General features: G+C 40.3%; 1 protein-coding gene and 2 long non-coding RNA genes across 4 annotated transcripts in view; all 3 read right to left on the reverse strand.

Annotated features, from left to right (window-relative positions):
- The window catches only part of LOC5505235 (protein polybromo-1), a 37,847-nt gene extending 30,425 nt beyond the window's left edge, over nucleotides 1-7,422 (reverse strand). For both annotated transcript variants that reach the window (XM_048728067.1, XM_032373640.2), the window contains exons 1-3: nucleotides 7,097-7,422; nucleotides 6,510-6,607; nucleotides 5,859-5,916 (exon numbers count right to left, since the gene is read on the reverse strand). In XM_048728067.1, the coding sequence (XP_048584024.1) occupies nucleotides 5,859-5,916; nucleotides 6,510-6,607; nucleotides 7,097-7,228 (288 nt within the window). In that variant the 5' untranslated portion in view covers nucleotides 7,229-7,422. The remainder of the gene's footprint in view (nucleotides 1-5,858; nucleotides 5,917-6,509; nucleotides 6,608-7,096) is intronic.
- Nucleotides 7,423-8,929: 1,507 nt separating this feature from the next.
- LOC116607136 lies at nucleotides 8,930-18,823 on the reverse strand. The gene is made up of 4 exons (XR_007308190.1): nucleotides 18,753-18,823; nucleotides 13,627-13,685; nucleotides 11,954-12,109; nucleotides 8,930-9,011 (listed from the first exon to the last, which is right to left on the reverse strand). It is a non-coding gene; the product is annotated as an uncharacterized LOC116607136 (long non-coding RNA).
- On the reverse strand, nucleotides 10,073-10,878 carry LOC125563175. The gene is made up of 2 exons (XR_007308192.1): nucleotides 10,744-10,878; nucleotides 10,073-10,558 (listed from the first exon to the last, which is right to left on the reverse strand). It is a non-coding gene; the product is annotated as an uncharacterized LOC125563175 (long non-coding RNA).
- Nucleotides 18,824-20,144: the final 1,321 nt, after the last annotated feature.

Genomic DNA, 20,144 nt, shown 5'->3' on the forward strand with positions numbered 1-20,144 from the left:
TCACCCATTTATATCCATGAACAGCAGTGGGTTACGACACATGGATTCACCCATTTATATGTTACCCATGAACAGCAGTGGGTTATGACACATGGATTCACCCATTTATATGTTACTTATGAACAGCAGTGTGTTATGACACATGGATTCACCCATTTATATGCTACCCATGAACAGCAGTGGGTTACGACACATGGATTCACCCATTTATATGTTACCCATGAACAGCAGTGTGTTATGACACATGAATTCACCCATTTATATGCTACCCATGAACAGCAGTGGGTTACGACACATGGATTCACCCATTTATATGTTACCCATGAACAGCAGTGGGTTACGACACATGAATTCACCCATTTGTGCCACCCATGAACAGCAGTGTGTTATGACACATGGATTCACCCATTTATATGCTGCACATGAACAGCAGTGGGTTATGACACATGGATTCACCCATTTATATGCTACCCATGAACAGCAGTGGGTTATGACACATGGATTCACCCATTTATATGCTGCACATGAACGGCAGTGGGTGATGACACATGAATTCACCCATTTATATGCTAACCATGAACAGCAGTGGGTTACGACACATGAATTCACCCATTTATATGCTGCACATGAACGGCAGTGGGTTATGACACATGGATTCACCCATTTATATGCTACCCATGAACAGCAGTGGGTTACGACACATGGATTCACCCATTTATATGTTACCCATGAACAGCAGTGTGTTATGACACATGAATTCACCCATTTATATGCTACCCATGAACAGCAGTGGGTTACGACACATGAATTCACCCATTTGTGCCACCCATGAACTGCAGTGAGTTATGACACATGGATTCACCCATTTATATGCTGCACATGAACAGCAGTGGGTTACGACACATGGATTCACCCATTTATTTGTTACCCATGAACAGCAGTGGGTTACAACACATGAATTCACCCATTTGTGCCACCCATGAGCTGCAGTGAGTTATGACACATGGATTCACCCATTTATATGCTGCACATGAACAGCAGTGGGTTACGACACATGGATTCACCCATTTATATGTTACCCATGAACAGCAGTGGGTTATGACACATGGATTCACCCATTTATATGCTACCCATGAACAGCAGTAGGTTACGACACATGGATTCACCCATTTGTGCCACCCATGAAGAGCAGTGTGTTATGACACATGGATTCACCCATTTATATGCTACCCATGAACAGCAGTGGGTTACGACACATGGATTCACCCATTGATATGTTACCCATGAACAGCAGTGGGTTATGACACATGGATTCACCCATTTATATGTTACCCATGAACAGCAGTGGGTTACGACACATGGATTCACCCATTTATATGCTACCCATGAACAGCAGTGGGTTATGACACATGGATTCACCCATTTATATGCTACCCATGAACAGCAGTGGGTTACGACACATGGATTCACCCATTTGTGCCATCCATGAACAGCAGTGGGTTACGACACATGGATTCACCCATTTATATCCATGAACAGCAGTGGGTTATGACACATGGATTCACCCATTTATATGCTACCCATGAACAGCAGTGGGTTACGACACATGGATTCACCCATTTATATGTTACCCATGAACAGCAGTGGGTTATGACACATGGATTCACCCATTTATATGTTACCCATGAACAGCAGTGGGTTACGACACATGGATTCACCCATTTATATGTTACCCATGAACAGCAGTGGGTTACGACACATGGATTCACCCATTTATATGCTACCCATGAACAGCAGTGGGTTACGACATGGATTCACCCATTTATATGTTACCCATGAACAGCAGTGTGTTATGACACATGAATTCACCCATTTATATGCTACCCATGAACAGCAGTGGGTTACGACACATGGATTCACCCATTTATATGTTACCCATGAACAGCAGTGGGTTACGACACATGAATTCACCCATTTGTGCCACCCATGAACAGCAGTGTGTTATGACACATGGATTCACCCATTTATATGCTGCACATGAACAGCAGTGGGTTATGACACATGGATTCACCCATTTATATGCTACCCATGAACAGCAGTGGGTTATGACACATGGATTCACCCATTTATATGCTGCACATGAACGGCAGTGGGTGATGACACATGAATTCACCCATTTATATGCTAACCATGAACAGCAGTGGGTTACGACACATGAATTCACCCATTTATATGCTGCACATGAACGGCAGTGGGTTATGACACATGGATTCACCCATTTATATGCTACCCATGAACAGCAGTGGGTTACGACACATGGATTCACCCATTTATATGTTACCCATGAACAGCAGTGTGTTATGACACATGAATTCACCCATTTATATGCTACCCATGAACAGCAGTGGGTTACGACACATGAATTCACCCATTTGTGCCACCCATGAACTGCAGTGAGTTATGACACATGGATTCACCCATTTATATGCTGCACATGAACAGCAGTGGGTTACGACACATGGATTCACCCATTTATTTGTTACCCATGAACAGCAGTGGGTTACAACACATGAATTCACCCATTTGTGCCACCCATGAGCTGCAGTGAGTTATGACACATGGATTCACCCATTTATATGCTGCACATGAACAGCAGTGGGTTACGACACATGGATTCACCCATTTATATGTTACCCATGAACAGCAGTGGGTTATGACACATGGATTCACCCATTTATATGCTACCCATGAACAGCAGTAGGTTACGACACATGGATTCACCCATTTGTGCCACCCATGAAGAGCAGTGTGTTATGACACATGGATTCACCCATTTATATGCTACCCATGAACAGCAGTGGGTTACGACACATGGATTCACCCATTGATATGTTACCCATGAACAGCAGTGGGTTATGACACATGGATTCACCCATTTATATGTTACCCATGAACAGCAGTGGGTTACGACACATGGATTCACCCATTTATATGCTACCCATGAACAGCAGTGGGTTATGACACATGGATTCACCCATTTATATGCTACCCATGAACAGCAGTGGGTTACGACACATGGATTCACCCATTTGTGCCATCCATGAACAGCAGTGGGTTACGACACATGGATTCACCCATTTATATCCATGAACAGCAGTGGGTTATGACACATGGATTCACCCATTTATATGCTACCCATGAACAGCAGTGGGTTACGACACATGGATTCACCCATTTATATGTTACCCATGAACAGCAGTGGGTTATGACACATGGATTCACCCATTTATATGTTACCCATGAACAGCAGTGGGTTACGACACATGGATTCACCCATTTATATGTTACCCATGAACAGCAGTGGGTTACGACACATGGATTCACCCATTTATATGCTACCCATGAACAGCAGTGGGTTACGACATGGATTCACCCATTTATATGTTACCCATGAACAGCAGTGTGTTATGACACATGAATTCACCCATTTATATGCTACCCATGAACAGCAGTGGGTTACGACACATGGATTCACCCATTTATATGTTACCCATGAACAGCAGTGGGTTACGACACATGAATTCACCCATTTGTGCCACCCATGAACAGCAGTGTGTTATGACACATGGATTCACCCATTTATATGCTGCACATGAACATCAGTGGGTTATGACACATGGATTCACCCATTTATATGCTACCCATGAACAGCAGTGGGTTATGACACATGGATTCACCCATTTATATGCTGCACATGAACGGCAGTGGGTGATGACACATGAATTCACCCATTTATATGCTACCCATGAACAGCAGTGGGTTATGACACATGGATTCACCCATTTATATGCTGCACATGAACGGCAGTGGGTGATGACACATGAATTCACCCATTTATATGCTAACCATGAACAGCAGTGGGTTACGACACATGAATTCACCCATTTATATGCTGCACATGAACGGCAGTGGGTTATGACACATGGATTCACCCATTTATATGCTACCCATGAACAGCAGTGGGTTACGACACATGGATTCACCCATTTATATGTTACCCATGAACAGCAGTGTGTTATGACACATGAATTCACCCATTTATATGCTACCCATGAACAGCAGTGGGTTACGACACATGAATTCACCCATTTGTGCCACCCATGAACTGCAGTGAGTTATGACACATGGATTCACCCATTTATATGCTGCACATGAACAGCAGTGGGTTACGACACATGGATTCACCCATTTATATGTTACCCATGAACAGCAGTGGGTTATGACACATGGATTCACCCATTTATATGCTACCCATGAACAGCAGTAGGTTACGACACATGGATTCACCCATTTGTGCCACCCATGAACAGCAGTGTGTTATGACACATGGATTCACCCATTTATATGCTACCCATGAACAGCAGTGGGTTACGACACATGGATTCACCCATTGATATGTTACCCATGAACAGCAGTGGGTTATGACACATGGATTCACCCATTTATATGTTACCCATGAACAGCAGTGGGTTACGACACATGGATTCACCCATTTATATGCTACCCATGAACAGCAGTGGGTTATGACACATGGATTCACCCATTTATATGCTACCCATGAACAGCAGTGGGTTACGACACATGGATTCACCCATTTGTGCCACCCATGAACAGCAGTGTGTTATGACACATGGATTCACCCATTTATATGCTACCCATGAACAGCAGTGGGTTACGACACATGGATTCACCCATTTATATGTTACCCATGAACAGCAGTGGGTTATGACACATGGATTCACCCATTTATATGTTACCCATGAACAGCAGTGGGTTACGACACATGGATTCACCCATTTATATGTTACCCATGAACAGCAGTGGGTTACGACACATGGATTCACCCATTTATATGTTACCCATGAACAGCAGTGTGTTATGACACATGGATTCACCCATTTATTTGTTACCCATGAACAGCAGTGGGTTACGACACATGAATTCACCCATTTGTGCCACCCATGAACTGCAGTGAGTTATGACACATGGATTCACCCATTTATTTGTTACCCATGAACAGCAGTGGGTTACGACACATGGATTCACCCATTTATATGTTACCCATGAACAGCAGTGTGTTATGACACATGGATTCACCCATTTATATGTTACCCATGAACAGCAGTGGGTTACGACACATGGATTCACCCATTTATATGTTACCCATGAACGGCAGTGGGTTACGACACATGGATTCACCCATTTATTTGTTACCCATGAACAGCAGTGGGTTACGACACATGAATTCACCCATTTGTGCCACCCATGAACTGCAGTGAGTTATGACACATGGATTCACCCATTTATATGCTACCCATGAACAGCAGTGGGTTATGACACATGGATTCACCCATTTATATGCTACCCATGAACAGCAGTGGGTTATGACACATGGATTCACCCATTTATATGCTACCCATGAACAGCAGTGGGTTACGTAACAGTCTATAAACATAATTTACATAAATAAAGGGGGAAACCGTGCACTTTTTAAGCCATTCAAATTTTGCTCCTTTATTTATGTAAATTATGTATATAGACTGTATATAAGCGATGGTAATGCTTCTATACTTAATAAATCTCCTAATGAGTGGCCAACCACGAAACAGGCTTGTAGGGATAAAAAAAGTAGTTCATAATTTTCCCACACATCAAGATATATCCTGCTCTACATCTGTGTATTGAGCACTCTTTTATGAACGCCATAAATCATGCATTATTACATAAAATAGGTATATATCAAGTCCTTGAGGAAAACGTGACCAATGCCATAAAAATTGTACTATTACCCAGCTCACCTGGATTTTGAGCAGGTCAATTGGTGTGGATATTACATCATAATACTCAGGGCTGCTTCTACATCAAAACAACATAGATAAAGGTGTTCCAATGTCTGACTCAATTTCTCAGAATGTCTTTTCAAAATCCCTATCTTTCATTTCTGCAATAACACCAACAAGACAGTAAAACACCATACAACATTGCTAAGTGTATGTATTTCTGATTTAGTAGGAAGTGTTAGTGTACAGACAGCTGAACAACTGCTTAACACCACAAATAACGGGTTGCAAACTGCTAACAAGATATTTCAACATAAGGCAGCTTACAGTTAAATCGGTTGTATCATGACCCGTGTTTCAAAAAGTTTGAACCGTCATTGGTCTTTTCTGTTCCTCCTCTCAAAATTTGGAGGTGGGGAGATTTTGTCTTAAAACCATAAATCTTGAGATTCCTGGCAAAACCAGGAGGGTTGACCACAATATATAGAATTATGACCCCCGGAACAGAAAAGATCAAAGATGGTTCGAACTTGCAGAACAAACTGCAGAACGAAACGTTGGTTGCGATACTACAGATTCGACTGTAAAAAAATCATTGGATAACAACAGCACAACTCTGTTCACCATGTACAATAATAGATGTTGGCAAAATCTGTATTTGAGTCTCACCTTCTCTTAGGGACTCGTATAAAGGCCTCACACAGCACTCTGCCATCTTCAGATCTGTAGTTTCTGATAGCTTCATACAGCTCAGAACAGAGATCAGTCTAATGTTCACAGGAATGTCAGGAGATTATGAATTTTAAACAGAACCTAATGGGTAACACACATATTTTTCACACTATTACGATGCAGAACGAAAGAGTAATCCAAAGCCTCAATCGAATTGAGAGGATTGCTCCAACTATCTTTATATATGACTTATTCTTTATTTGTTTATTTTTTCAAACAGCGCGTAGTTTGAATCGGATGGGTTGTTGTGATGTAAGTTGATAAAAAATTGATATTTCGAAAAGAGTTGTGGAGTTCTTCGCTAATTTCAAACTTCAAGAAGGCTAAATCAAACTGCGAAATATTGTTTACATAGTAGTAAAGCATCTTTTTTAGTAAAACAAATAAAGCTTACGGCTTGACGGAGAAAATGTTACACTGCCTTCAGTTTTCTAAGCTAGTGGCAAGGTAATGTTATGAACAAAGTTTACTCAAGTAAAACGATATATTAAAACAAGAATAATATTAGTTACTTAGCTACTTACTGGGTCTAGGCTTCTGGTAGAGGATAACTTTCTCCTTTTCATTTCCTTGGAGGAATGTGCTGAGTCTGTGGCCTCATCACTGCTTTTCGCGCCAGAATCAGCACTCGAACCCTCTTGGCGTCGTTTCACCATTTCCACGCGCCTCTAAGCGATTCCTTTACAGTTAAAAAAGTTATGGCCGAATTGATTTATCGTTATATTATTTCGTTTCGCCGCGCAGAAAGTTGGTTCGTTTGTAAAAGATCTTTTCTTATCGCTCTATAAGCATCACATGGAAAACGTATGGCACACAATAAAAGATGGCAGGCCGGAGCCTACGCGCATACTGGGCAGTGGTAGCTAGTGAAGCTCGGTACTTCGTGTATGGACTCGTGTGGTAGAAAACAATTTCGTAGGGCGGTGGTGGTAGAAACAGAGTTTGTTAGGCTAAATTATGCACGAGCATCCCCCTAACTTTTACCCTGTATATAAGGGTGCCGCTTGGGGTTTTGAAACCTGAACCTGTTCCCCTGTTTAGGACAAAAATTCAGAAAAACCATACCCTGTTTAGGACAACACTTATGATTTTAGGACCCAGTTAAGGACAACACTCTCAATTTTAGGACCTGTTTTTTTAGCTCTACAATAATCGACATGCCTGTCAAGCTAAGTAAACGAGAGTAACTCCAGGAAAGCGAAGCGATTTGGAGTCTTGGCTTTAAAACGTGAATTCACGGCTGTCTCATACCGGGCTTACTAGGGCTTACCGCGCTTACTAGAGCGTGACCGGACTATGCTCGCTGAGAGAGCACGCTGGTTCATTGCTTTCCGAGGAAGTGATAATTGCTTTTACAAACTTGAGACGCCCGGGTACGAGGCAACATCCACGGTGAATACCAGAGCCGTAGCAGGGGGTGGGGCACTTGGTCTTGTGCCCCCCAATGGGCGTTCCTGCACCCTTCCCCCATATTTTCTTGATGTTTCTGTATTGTGCTCCTCAATCTTAAGTGGCCTACTACGGCTCTGTATACCCATGAATGCACTAATGTGAACATCGATCGATGTGTGTGTGTGTCTTTGTGTGAAGAGGTGGCGGGAGGAGGATCTTAAAACCCCATATCGGCATAAGAAATCTAACATTCTAGTGAGGGGGGAAGAGACTGTCGAGGGAGCCAGTTACGTCGTTGGATCCAAGGACACAAAACGGATCTGATCCGCAGCCCGTATCTTTTGCTGGCTGGGAAGGTTAGACCCCCTCGGTTACTGGGAAAATCGTCCCGAATGCATGGTTCTGCTGGCATATTCATGGAGTCGGACTACTTGTGCTGGGAATATTTTTGGGGGCGCTGGAGCGCATGCTTTGGAAAAAAAATCGTCCCGACCGGTTATACGGGCAATTATTCATGTCTTAAAATGCTGCCTACACTGCTCGCTGGGAAAAAAAATTCTTACTATTGCAGGCTGGGAAAGAAATCCTTACTATTGCAGGCTGGGAAAAAAATTCTTACTATTGCAGGCTGGGAAAAAAATTCTTACTATTGCAGGCTGGGAAAAAAATCCTTACTATTGCAGGCTGGGAAAAAAGGAATTGTCCCTCCTGGAAAAAGGGAAAAGATATTTCCCAGTAATTTTTAGAATCGGTATCTTCGGCATAAGAACATATTCAAACGACGAAATATGCCATTTCAACTCGTTTCGGGAAGGGGGGCTCGTTGTATGCCCTTGGTTATACTGGAAGGTCAAAAGAGAGTCGATTAGTGTAAGAAGTAGGATAGGCTAAGCTTCAGGATTTGATGCGTTGCATACTTTTTCTATGAATGGGCGTACCCGATGCTCACAACAGAACACAGAAAATGAAGCAATCAGTAACGTCTTTATTGTTTGGATAACCCTGGGCTATTGTATATCCCATTCGGCACAGTAGTTACGAGCCATCCTGGAATAAAAACATAAAGATATTTTCATTTATTAATGTATTTTCGTGTTTTTTTTTTTCGTTTGCTTTTAATTTCTAGGTGGGAGGGGGTCTTTATTTATTTATGTATTTTCGTGTTCAAGGGGGGAGGGGGTCCTGGATTGTGTACTGGATAGTCTACTCCATCGAAAGGCCCGTTAAAATAATATTGTTAAAAATCAGAACTTAGTGTGTGTCGTGTACACTACTGATACTAATTTGAATTTCGCTACAGCTCTGTAATAATTAGTTTTGTTTGTAGCAGTATCTATTGGTAGGTAGAACTTAAACAATTTCATCTTAATTATGTTTGTGTATGTTACACTGTTAGTTTCAGAGAGTAGTTTTAACTCCAAAAGGGGAGTAAAAAAACGAGGTACAAAATGAATCCCTTTTTGGAGTAATTTTTTACTCCCTTTTTTCTACTCTCTCAAGGGAGTAGATTTTACCCCTGTAGGGGAGTAACTAAAGGGAGTGATTTACTAGGTTGCTTGCTATTACTCCATTAAAGGAGTACAATTTACCCTCAAAATGGAGTTATTTTTTACTCCTTTTTTTCCTACTCTCTCAGGGGAGTAGATTTTACCCACTTTAGGGGGTAGCTAAGTGGAGTAATTTACTAGGTTGCTTGTAGTTACTCCATTAAAAGAGTACAATTCACCCTCAAAATGGGAGTCAATTTTAACTCCCTATTTTGTTATTTCCCCCTACTAATTGGGTAACTAAAGGGATGATTTCAACCCCCTCCCCCCTGTTTTTACAAAATGGCCGTTTAAACTCCACCTACTTCAGGGGTTAATACTGGAGAAAGTAGAGTAATTTAGAAACACCAAGGAAAAGACGTTATTATGAATTTGACAAATCATTTAATTAAACAATTCAGTTTAAAAAATAACAAAAATATAAGTTGAAAAAATGTTTGAAAAATAATAGTCATTTGACATAAGGTATCCAGGACAAAATTACTAACAAGTGTCCCAACATAACAAAGCTGAAACAAACATAACACAATATTATTTTTCTATAACAACTTTAACAGCTTGGAACATTACCCTTTTTGGCGTCATTACGGTTTTCCAAAAGAACTGCCTCCTCCTCCATCTTTGTATATTCAGATAAGAAGCTAGAAGCCTAATGCCTCTATATGCACCATTTAAATTTGAACCTGGTAGGCTAGCTTGAAAAGATAACTAGGTTCTTCATATGCAGGGTTTACTGTGATCAGAATATACGGACAAAAACCAACTACAGTAACATTAGATATTCAAAATAAATATCTGGACAAATTTTAGGTGCAAGACTGATTACTAGGTTTTTACTAAGCTAAGTTATTCAATTTTGTGCTTGAAGTAACAGTTTGTAAAACATAGGCGCTTTAGATGTAAGTACAGTGATTAGTGAATAACTTAAGTTTACAAAGTTTTTATCCGTTTCTTGCGATTTACGTATTGATACATTCCTTATACCTCAAACTTCTTTCTTTTCTGGCTTTCAACTCGAGCACATTTTACTATCTCTATCATAATGTCCTGCGAAGATAATAAGAGAAACACATAAGAAGGTAGTATTGCTTTGGAAGATAACAAAGAATCACAAAACATATCAGTCTAGTTCGAGAAATCCGCTCACGAACGATGATTTGATGCTGAAGTTGGTCGCAAAAATCACATTTAGTATTAAACCTATCACATTATAAAGCCCATTACACACTAACCTTTAACTTCAATCCATGTTCTGCCATCAAATCCTCAAAAAAGGTGGATTACGCGTAGAAAAGACGGGAATAAACGGCTATCCGTTTGGAGGTTATGATAATGGCTTTCGTTCGACCGTTATGATTTTGCGCCCTGGTGAGCCGTCTTCTATCTGCAAAGCGGGACTTCTTTTTTTTATAATCTCAAGTAGCATTTCTATTAGAAACAATATGCAGTACTAATTATTCTGAGCGAATTTTGAAAGTACACCACATAAAACTCATGTTCGAGTCCAAGCCTGTCTTTGATTACATTTCTTATTGTTGTAGTATAGCTGACAATATATGCAAGTATGGCGAGGCCTGTTCTTGTATTGAAAATGTTCTTTTAGGATTTCCTAAGAATTTCCTAAGAGTTCCTAAATTGTAGAACTTCAAATCTTCTTCCTAAGATTTTCTTATCCAAATTATTTCAATTTTCTGGTCTACTGCTTATACTAGGAAATCCTAGGAATTTTTAGGAAGTTTAATCATATTTTGTTGTTTTGATCGAACTTAGGAAATCTTAGGAAACTCCTAGGCACAGGGTAGAGTTTTTTGTCTCAATACCAATAAATACGATAAATTATTATTTTTATCTTTTGTCTTATATAATAAAGACTATCGTTTTCCTTCTTAAATTCAGCTAATTCAGAGTAAAAAACAACTCTCTTTATTTTATATATTTGGAGTGGTTTTTTACTGCTCTAAAAAGATACAGCTGGAGTAAAAAATACTCTTTCAACACGAGATGGCTGGAGTAGTTTTTACTCTTCAAAACCTACCCCCTAAAAGGAGTACTTCTTTACTCCATTTCTTGACCATCTGGAGTAAAAATAACTCTTTTCACTTCAGATAGTTGGAGTAGCTTTTACTCTGCTAAAATTACTCCCAGAAAAGAGTACTTTTAACTCCATTATTTGACCACCAAGAGTGACAATTACTCTTTTTCTAATAAACATTCGATACTAATTCTCAGCAGAGTAAAACTTACTCCGTTAAGGGAGTAAACAAAAAAATTACTCCCCAGTGGAGTAGTTTTTACTCCAATAAAGGAGTTCAAATTACTCCTTTAAAAGTACTCCATCGCAAAGAGTAGTTTTTACTCTCTGAGTGGAGTAAAAATAACTCCCTGAAACTAACAGTGTATGTTTGTGTTAATTGGTAGGTAGAACTCTGAAATCATTCTCACCTTAAGTTTGCATGAAGCAGCATTGGTTCCCTGACATCCCGCCACACTGGTGGGGAAGGTCCCAGGCTCCAATGTACCCAGAAGGGCATTGGTTGCTGCAAAAACCTGTTTGACCGTTTCCAAAGGGCAAGGTACATGTCTGACTCACAGCAATGTCTAGGGGAAAAAACTTTGTTTATTTCATGTAGGTCACCTACCTACCTACCTACCTACCTACCTACCTACCTACCTGACTACCTACCTACCTACCTATCTGACCTCACCTACCTACCTACCTACCTACCTACCTACCTACCTGACCTCACCTACCTACCTACCTACCTACCTACCTACCTACCTACCTACCTACCTACCTACCTACCTACCTACCTACCTACCTACCTACCTACCTACCTACCTACCTACCTACCTACCTACCTACCTACCTACCTACCTACCTACCTACCTACCTACCTACCTTACCTCATCTATCTACCTAACAACCTCACTTGCCTGCTTACTAAACCGCGATGCACACAAAAAAAAACTCCACTTAAGGTGGCCCGCGACAATTCAAAAGAACTGCTTATCAAAAAAATCATGCATTTTCAAATCGCACCCATACAATCATTTATTTGCGCTATTTTTCTAATTCTCTTATTTGGAGTTTATTGCAGTACTAGGTTAAATCCAAACCGATTGCGGAATAATTGAGGTTAATCCCGTAGGTCGAAGTTTGGAAAAAAGAGATTGTAGTATAAAAACGAAATGTAAAACCCCTTTGAAATATATATGCTGTAATAAATAAATCGGGTTTCAAGTATCACGAAATATAGCGATATTCCATTGGGCCTAAATTGGTTTAAACAATTTGGACATCTCGAGATAGACGTCTTCAAGAATGACAAACAAATTGCAATCAAATCGATGACAATCAATCGGTAGACACAGTCCACCAAAAGTTTAAAGCGATCAAAATTGATGCTTTCAGATTATGATTATGTACAAAATGTCCTGCTTACTTCAACAAGCGCAAAACTCTAAAACACGGTCTATAAATGTTAATGCTTACACACCTTTATGGAGGACATATCAAATGTTGCTTTAACAGGGCCATAGCAGTGGGTGGGGCTCTGGGGGCATGTGCCTTCCCAATATTTAAAAAAAAAACATAAGGAAATGACCAGTAGGGGCGTGGCTGTGCCCCAAATATTTTCTTTTTTTTTTAGATGGTATTATTCTTTCTGTGAACGGTTTGATTGGCAATATGCTTGTTATTCTTGAAGACATATCTCGAGGAGTCCAAATTGTTATAGTCGATTTAGAGCAAGATCGGCCCAACAGAAAATCGTTATATATCAAATGCGTGATACTTGAAACACGATTTTCAAAGGGGTCTCACATTTTATTTTTGTCGTACTACAGTCGCTTTTTTCCAAACTTCGACCTGCGATTAACCTCAATTATTCCGCAATCGGTTTGGATTTTACCTAGTACTGCAAGAAACTCCAATTCTTGGATGTTTCTTTCACAATTTGAGAGAATTAGAGAAATCGTGCAAAATAATGATTGTATGGGAGCGCCTTGAAAATTTATTATTGTTTTATAAGTAGTTTTTTTCTTTGACGCGGGCCACCTTACCATGAAATTTTTGCGCTGGGCAGGCTAAATCTTGAACACATTTCAATACCAACCTGTCACGAAAGCAACAGCGACCAGGAAAAACAAAAATTTAAAAGCTGCCATGTTGATTCTGTAAAAAATGTAAAATATAGATTTAGGCATTGCGCAATGACCTAAATGCGCGATAACTAAAAAACTCAGTCGCATAGTTATATACCATTTTTCCACAACCCCCTTCGCTCTTACTAAAGCCCACGATTTTACTTTATCCCTGGTTCCATTACCCTCCCAGCGCAGAGCTTCCTGTGTCACTTGTTTCCATTGATGTGGAGCAGAGAAAACGAGTGACTCAGAAAGCTCTGCGCAGGAGCGTATGGTTCAATGGAAGGTGAAAGAAAAAAAAACAAGCAGGAAAATAAATCACAATAATTTCGCTTAGTTCTAATAACTCTGTTTGATTTCTACCACCGCTTCTACACAAATGGGTATCGAGCATTATGGTCCGGTATTGCCGGTAGCCTTCACTACATATGTTTTTACGCGGGGGGGGGGGGGGGGGGTGATTTTATGTCTGCAAGAATTTTTTTTTCGTCCATCGAATGTGCATGATTTTTTCCCCATGTACTGCTATGCAGGATATTTTTTTTCTTGGAGCCCACGTCTTTTTGCAGCATTTTTTTCCAATCGGCATTTTTTTTTCTTTTCTCGTCCAATATCTCTAATATAGAACTCCATACGTTGTGTTTCATTCTTTTGGACCTTCGAATAGATTGAAATTATAATTCAATAAACTCACTATAGGTATAGGGATTATACATGGTAAGACCTTCGTGTCATAGCCAAACGAGTCTTCGCTATCAAGCTCTTACCTTGCATATTGAGTCAGATAAAATAGCAAAAAAAGAGAAGCTTCTTTGAAATCTCCCACATTTGTTAAAATGTTGTTTAAGGTTCTGTTGAAATATTCCACAAAACAAGGACATCTTTAGGGGCAAGCATTTATATAGATCCCATCTCCTGAATTTTAATCGATGGTTGGTATCTCTGCCTATATGTTAACACAAAGAGGAAACAACCATTTTAGTTGTTTCCTCATTCACATTATAATTTATTTCGGTCCATCAAATTAATTATGAAAGATTGGTCTATTTTATCTATTTATATAAAATATGATGTTACAGTTTATATATTGATCTATTAAGCCTTTTTATTCATTTATATGTTGTTTTATTAAGTCTTAATAAAACAACAAATAAATAAAAGGTATTTCAAAATAAAATAAAAGTTTGTGACTTCTGTTGTACAAGTAAACTTTTTGGTATTTTTTTCTAAAATGATTGCAAAGGGCATTATAGCAATCATCATTGAAAAATCTTCAGCATGAGCACTTTTGTTTTATTTCAGAATGTGATTTCTAGGATAAAACCATTGGGAACTAGTTTTATCTGATAGGAGGATACCACACAACTTATAAGTTTCAACATAGGGTGTGATAGTGGAAAGGGCGAGTCTCGACCTATAGAAACTTTCAAGAATATGGTGAGGAGAAATACAAAATACACATATCAAAAATATAGAAAAAAACGTTTTATCAAAGTCATCACAGAATTTTGATTTTATTTCATAGAGTTTATCTTTTCACACAATGGCTTTGCAACATTTTTTTCTTAAAATTGTGCATGAGTTTTTTTTCTGCTCATTTGCTTTGAATGCAATATTTTTCTTTGAAATGTAGCTTGCAGGATATTGTTTTTTTCAAAATCACCCACCCACCCCCTCAAAAGTCAAATGGTCCGCCCCTTAGTTGTAGTAAAAGGAGTAGTAGGTTTGATTGACAAGTACTAACTGACCACGTGTGCAGAGTGCAGTGATTGGACAATACTTGACAATCATCTCACATAACATTAATTCGGCAAAATTAGCGAGGACAAAGGAAAGTTTTGAAAAGAGTTAAACACATTGACCCCTCAACCGGCCTGTACCGGCTTTGGGAAGTACCCACAACCCAAAAAATTGATAAATGCAAAATAAACACAACAAGATGAAGATACTCAGGCATCAGTCTAAGGGATAAATGGTCTTGCAGATATGCATCCAACCAAGGTGTTGGCATCTACTCTTAAGCCAAATAATAGCACAAGTTCTTTGACAAATCTCAAATCGAACAAGGAGAGAAAAGCAGAAACACCCCTCTCAATAAAACGCTCAAAATACCACACAAGGGAGAGAGATCAGCAAACACAGCTCAAGACACAAATAGATACCTTTATTCTGATCCTCCAGGTACATTTCCTTGGCCTCAAAACACAATGTCCACTCCTTGAAGGCTTGTACAACCACGAAGATGTCTTTGCGGATTGCAAAGCATTCTGGGAGATCCAGGGGAAAATACACGAGGGGAGGGCCAGTCAACACTCCTCTCCCCAAAGTCAGATGGTTTTTTATAAGTCTTTTCACCCCAAAGCCAAACAAATCAATTCCAGGTCATACAGACCCAGAATAGCAGTGTAAACAATTTTGGAATCAATTTGGTTTCAGAAAAGACAGCATTTAGGAGAGCTGTGGTGATTCATTAGAAAATTATTTTCTCATCCAGGCAAAGCCAAACAAGAAAAAATCATCATGAATCCACCTTTGCTTGCAAATATCCATAAGCAAAGCACTCAATTATGCCCCAAAAGACTTCATGATGTCCTGAGACACTCTCCTAATATGCTCATAGCTGTATTTTTGATGAAAAATACAAGCAACCATCAACTTGTGCTGGCTTCAGCACAACGACGAGGGATTAAAAGTGGGGACCGCAAAGCACTGTTGGAAAGCTTGGATACTGCTGACTAGGTGCAGCTGTGTTTGACTTTGACGGGCTGTATAAAACTCAGAATAGGGGGGGAGGTTTCTTTTTTCAGTCTGTTTTTTGTAAATTCAGCTAAAAAAAGCCAGGAGTCAATGGGTTAAGGATACAAAACGAATGTCCTTTGCCATGAAACTAAACGAGTAGGTAGGAAAAGTAAAAAATGTAACTTTGGAACAAATATTCAACTTGTAATCGAAACTGAACGAAAAGGGAAGAAGTGGTCACTCAATTAAGCGTGGGTGGTGTGTGCTGACTTGGATCAGATTACCAACCTAGCAGAGCCCAGCAGCTCCTACAAGAGTGTGGGCGGTGTGTGCTGACTTGGATCAGATTACCAACCTAGCAGAGCCCAGCAGCTCCTACAAGAGTGTGGGCGGTGTGTGCTGACTTGGATCAGATTACCAGCCTAGCAGAGCCCAGCAGCTCCTACAAGAGTGTGGGCGGTGTGTGCTGACTTGGATCAGATTACCAACCTAGCAGAGCCCAGCAGCTCCTACAAGAGTGTGGGCGGTGTGTGCTGACTTGGATCAGATTACCAACCTAGCAGAGCCCAGCGGCTCCTACAAGAGTGTGGGTGGTGTGTGCTGACTTGGATCAGATTACCAACCTAGCAGAGCCCAGCAGCTCCTACAAGAGTGTGGGCGGTGTGTGCTGACTTGGATCAGATTACCAACCTAGCAGAGCCCAGCAGCTCCTACAAGAGTGTGGGCGGTGTGTGCTGACTTGGATCAGATTACCAACCTAGCAGAGCCCAGCAGCTCCTACAAGAGTGTGGGCGGTGTGTGCTGACTTGGATCAGATTACCAACCTAGTAGAGCCCAGCAGCTCCTACAAGAGTGTGGGCGGTGTGTGCTTACTTGGATCAGATTACCAACCTAGCAGAGCCCAGCAGCTCCTACAAGAGTGTGGGCGGTGTGTGCTGACTTGGATCAGATTACCAACCTAGCAGAGCCCAGCAGCTCCTACAAGAGTGTGGGCGGTGCGTGCTGACTTGGATCAGATTACCAACCTAGCAGAGCCCAGCAGCTCCTACAAGAGTGTGGGCGGTCCTACGTCTGTACGTGGAGTGCTAATGATACCAATAGTCAATGTTTCTTATTAAAAGGAAATTTTATAAACAGAAGACACGTTACCAACTTAATGAGAAGTTGAAGACAGACAAGTCCCGAGACGTGAGTCCCAGTCATTATTTTACTAATCCTTAATCTGTTAATTATACAAACATTCTCGCATTCAAGCTAAATCTATTAAAAAACTAACAGTGCTACAAGAATACTTTTAACCTCGAATTATCCTTTTAGCTAGAGTAAATATCTTGACTAGTATATTTGCTTGCTACAATTACTAAAATTTATATCAACATAATCTCTCACAACACATTATCATTTTTATTAAATTTTATTATCATCGATTATAATTAATGTGATCAATTCTTAATAGATCCCCTAATGAGATTGGCGACCATGAATTACGGCCCGAATACATATATACAATTACGTATTTGATAAAGAGGTTCTTGCATAGCAACAGGTATACAATGTCTGATTCAAGCGTATGTACTACAGCTCATGCCGAGTTGAGCACTCGTTTGGAGTTTATTTATAATGTTATTTTTGGTTGCTCGTTATTTAGAGGTCTCACGTAAAAAAAAAATAGTTATTTAGTATTTATTCAATTTCCACCAGTTATACTGGTGCGGGAGGTACAACAGAGCTAGGCTCCAAATCGAGCACCCCCTTGAGTGTATTGTTAGTAAGCATTGTAAGCACTGTCACTGGGGTTGGTCACTGCCAGAGGGTTTTTTATTGCGTTCCCAGTGGTTCTTTTACGTCCCTTCGGTTCAGGTTAGTGTAGTGCAACTTGAAGAGACGGGACCTCCGGTTTAGTGTCCTTATCCGAGAAGACTGGAAGCGCAGGAGAATAACTTCAACTCACTTGTGACACAAATTCGAATCAAGGCAAGAACCTGGAAAAAATCCCCAGTTTGAGCCAGGATACGAACCTGGTACATTGAGGTGAGAGACCGACGCGCTAACACTAGGTCACCCGTGCTTCCACAAATTAATGACTGGAAGTAGCACCGGTTACGACAAACAGTTGTCACGCCCTTTGAAGTTTTTTTTTCCGCGAAATAAAGCAAAATCACCAAGTACTAGCATGTCAAAGAAGCTGAAATCGGCGGATTCGTGAAAACAAGATACAATGAGTGACCTACGGATATCAAATTGAATGGTCATCGGGAAGCCAGTAATATAAATGAATTGCTTGTTGGATATGTTTTTTTTTTTCTTAATTTCTCTTTTGCTTAACTTATCCTAGCTAAAGAAAAAAGGAACTTACCTGAAAAGAGTGACGACAATGATGGACACATATGACGAATTGGAATTTATATAGTGGGGCTTACATTTTGTAAATGCACGCGGATTGGCTCTTATAGCCAAATGTCAAGCAAATACGCATGCTAATTCTCAACTTCCACTTTTGGTATGAACGTATAGAGTGGCATGTTTCTTTGTTAGAAGCAGCATAAAACCTTAGTGTTTACACTAAGGCGAGACTATGTAATATAAACGGGAAAATCTATTTAGGTAGCTGCCCCAGTAGCCGACGGATCTAAACAATAAGTTTGGTCTTGAATGACTACAGTTCGAAGAGAGGAGGCTGTATTTGATTAAAAGATTAAATCATGTCCTATCAAATGTTATGCACGCGGTCGGATGTATTTAGTCTCAGTACACAAGAATCTGATTGGTAGGCGGGATTTCTGTTTTCTAGAAGTAATTTTTTAAGGGGCCTTCTCCAGTCTCTCTGCCGCCATTTTCATCCCCAGAAGGTAAAGCTAGTAAAAAAAATCGATTTGCATAGGCGAATCCCAAACGCTAAGGGCCTTGGCGTTTGTAAACATTGAATTTGAAAAGACGAGGCTATGTTTTTGGATGGATATTTTGTAATCTTCCTAACTACGACGACGATTCAAGTACTCCCAAGGAACACTATTCCGGGCCAGGGACTCTCCAGAAAAAAAAGACGGGGGTGATCGTCACATCTTTTAGGGTATAAAAGACGGGGGTGATCGTCACATCTTTTAGGGTATAAAAGACGGGGCTGATCGTCACATCTTTTAGGGTATAAAAGACGGGGCTGATCGTCACATCTTTTAGGGTATAAAAGACGGGGGTGATCGTCACATCTTTTAGGATATAAAAGACGGAGATGATCGTTACATCTTTTAGGGTATAAAAGACGGGGGTGATCGTCACATCTTTTAGGGTATAAAAGACGGGGGTGATCGTCACATCTTTTAGGGTATAAAAGACGGGGCTGATCGTCACATCTTTTAGGGTATAAAAGACGGGGGTTATCGTCACATCTTTTAGGGTATAAAAGACGGGGCTGATCGTCACATCTTTTAGGGTATAAAAGACGGGGGTGATCGTCACATCTTTTAGGGTATAAAAGACGGAGATGATCGTCACATATTTTAGGGTATAAAAGACGGGGCTGATCGTCACATCTTTTAGGGTATAAAAGACGGGGGTGATCGTCACATCTTTTAGGGTATAAAAGACGGGAGTGATCGTCACATCTTTTAGGGTATACAAGACGGGGCTGATCGTCACATCTTTTAGGGTATAAAAGACGGGGCTGATCGTCACATCTTTTAGGGTATATAAGACCGGGCTGATCGTCACATCTTTTAGGGTATAAAAGACGGGAGTGATCGTCACATCT

This window comes from Nematostella vectensis, chromosome 1 (assembly GCF_932526225.1).
Source record: "Nematostella vectensis chromosome 1, jaNemVect1.1, whole genome shotgun sequence".
NCBI classification, from domain to species: domain Eukaryota; kingdom Metazoa; phylum Cnidaria; class Anthozoa; order Actiniaria; family Edwardsiidae; genus Nematostella; species Nematostella vectensis.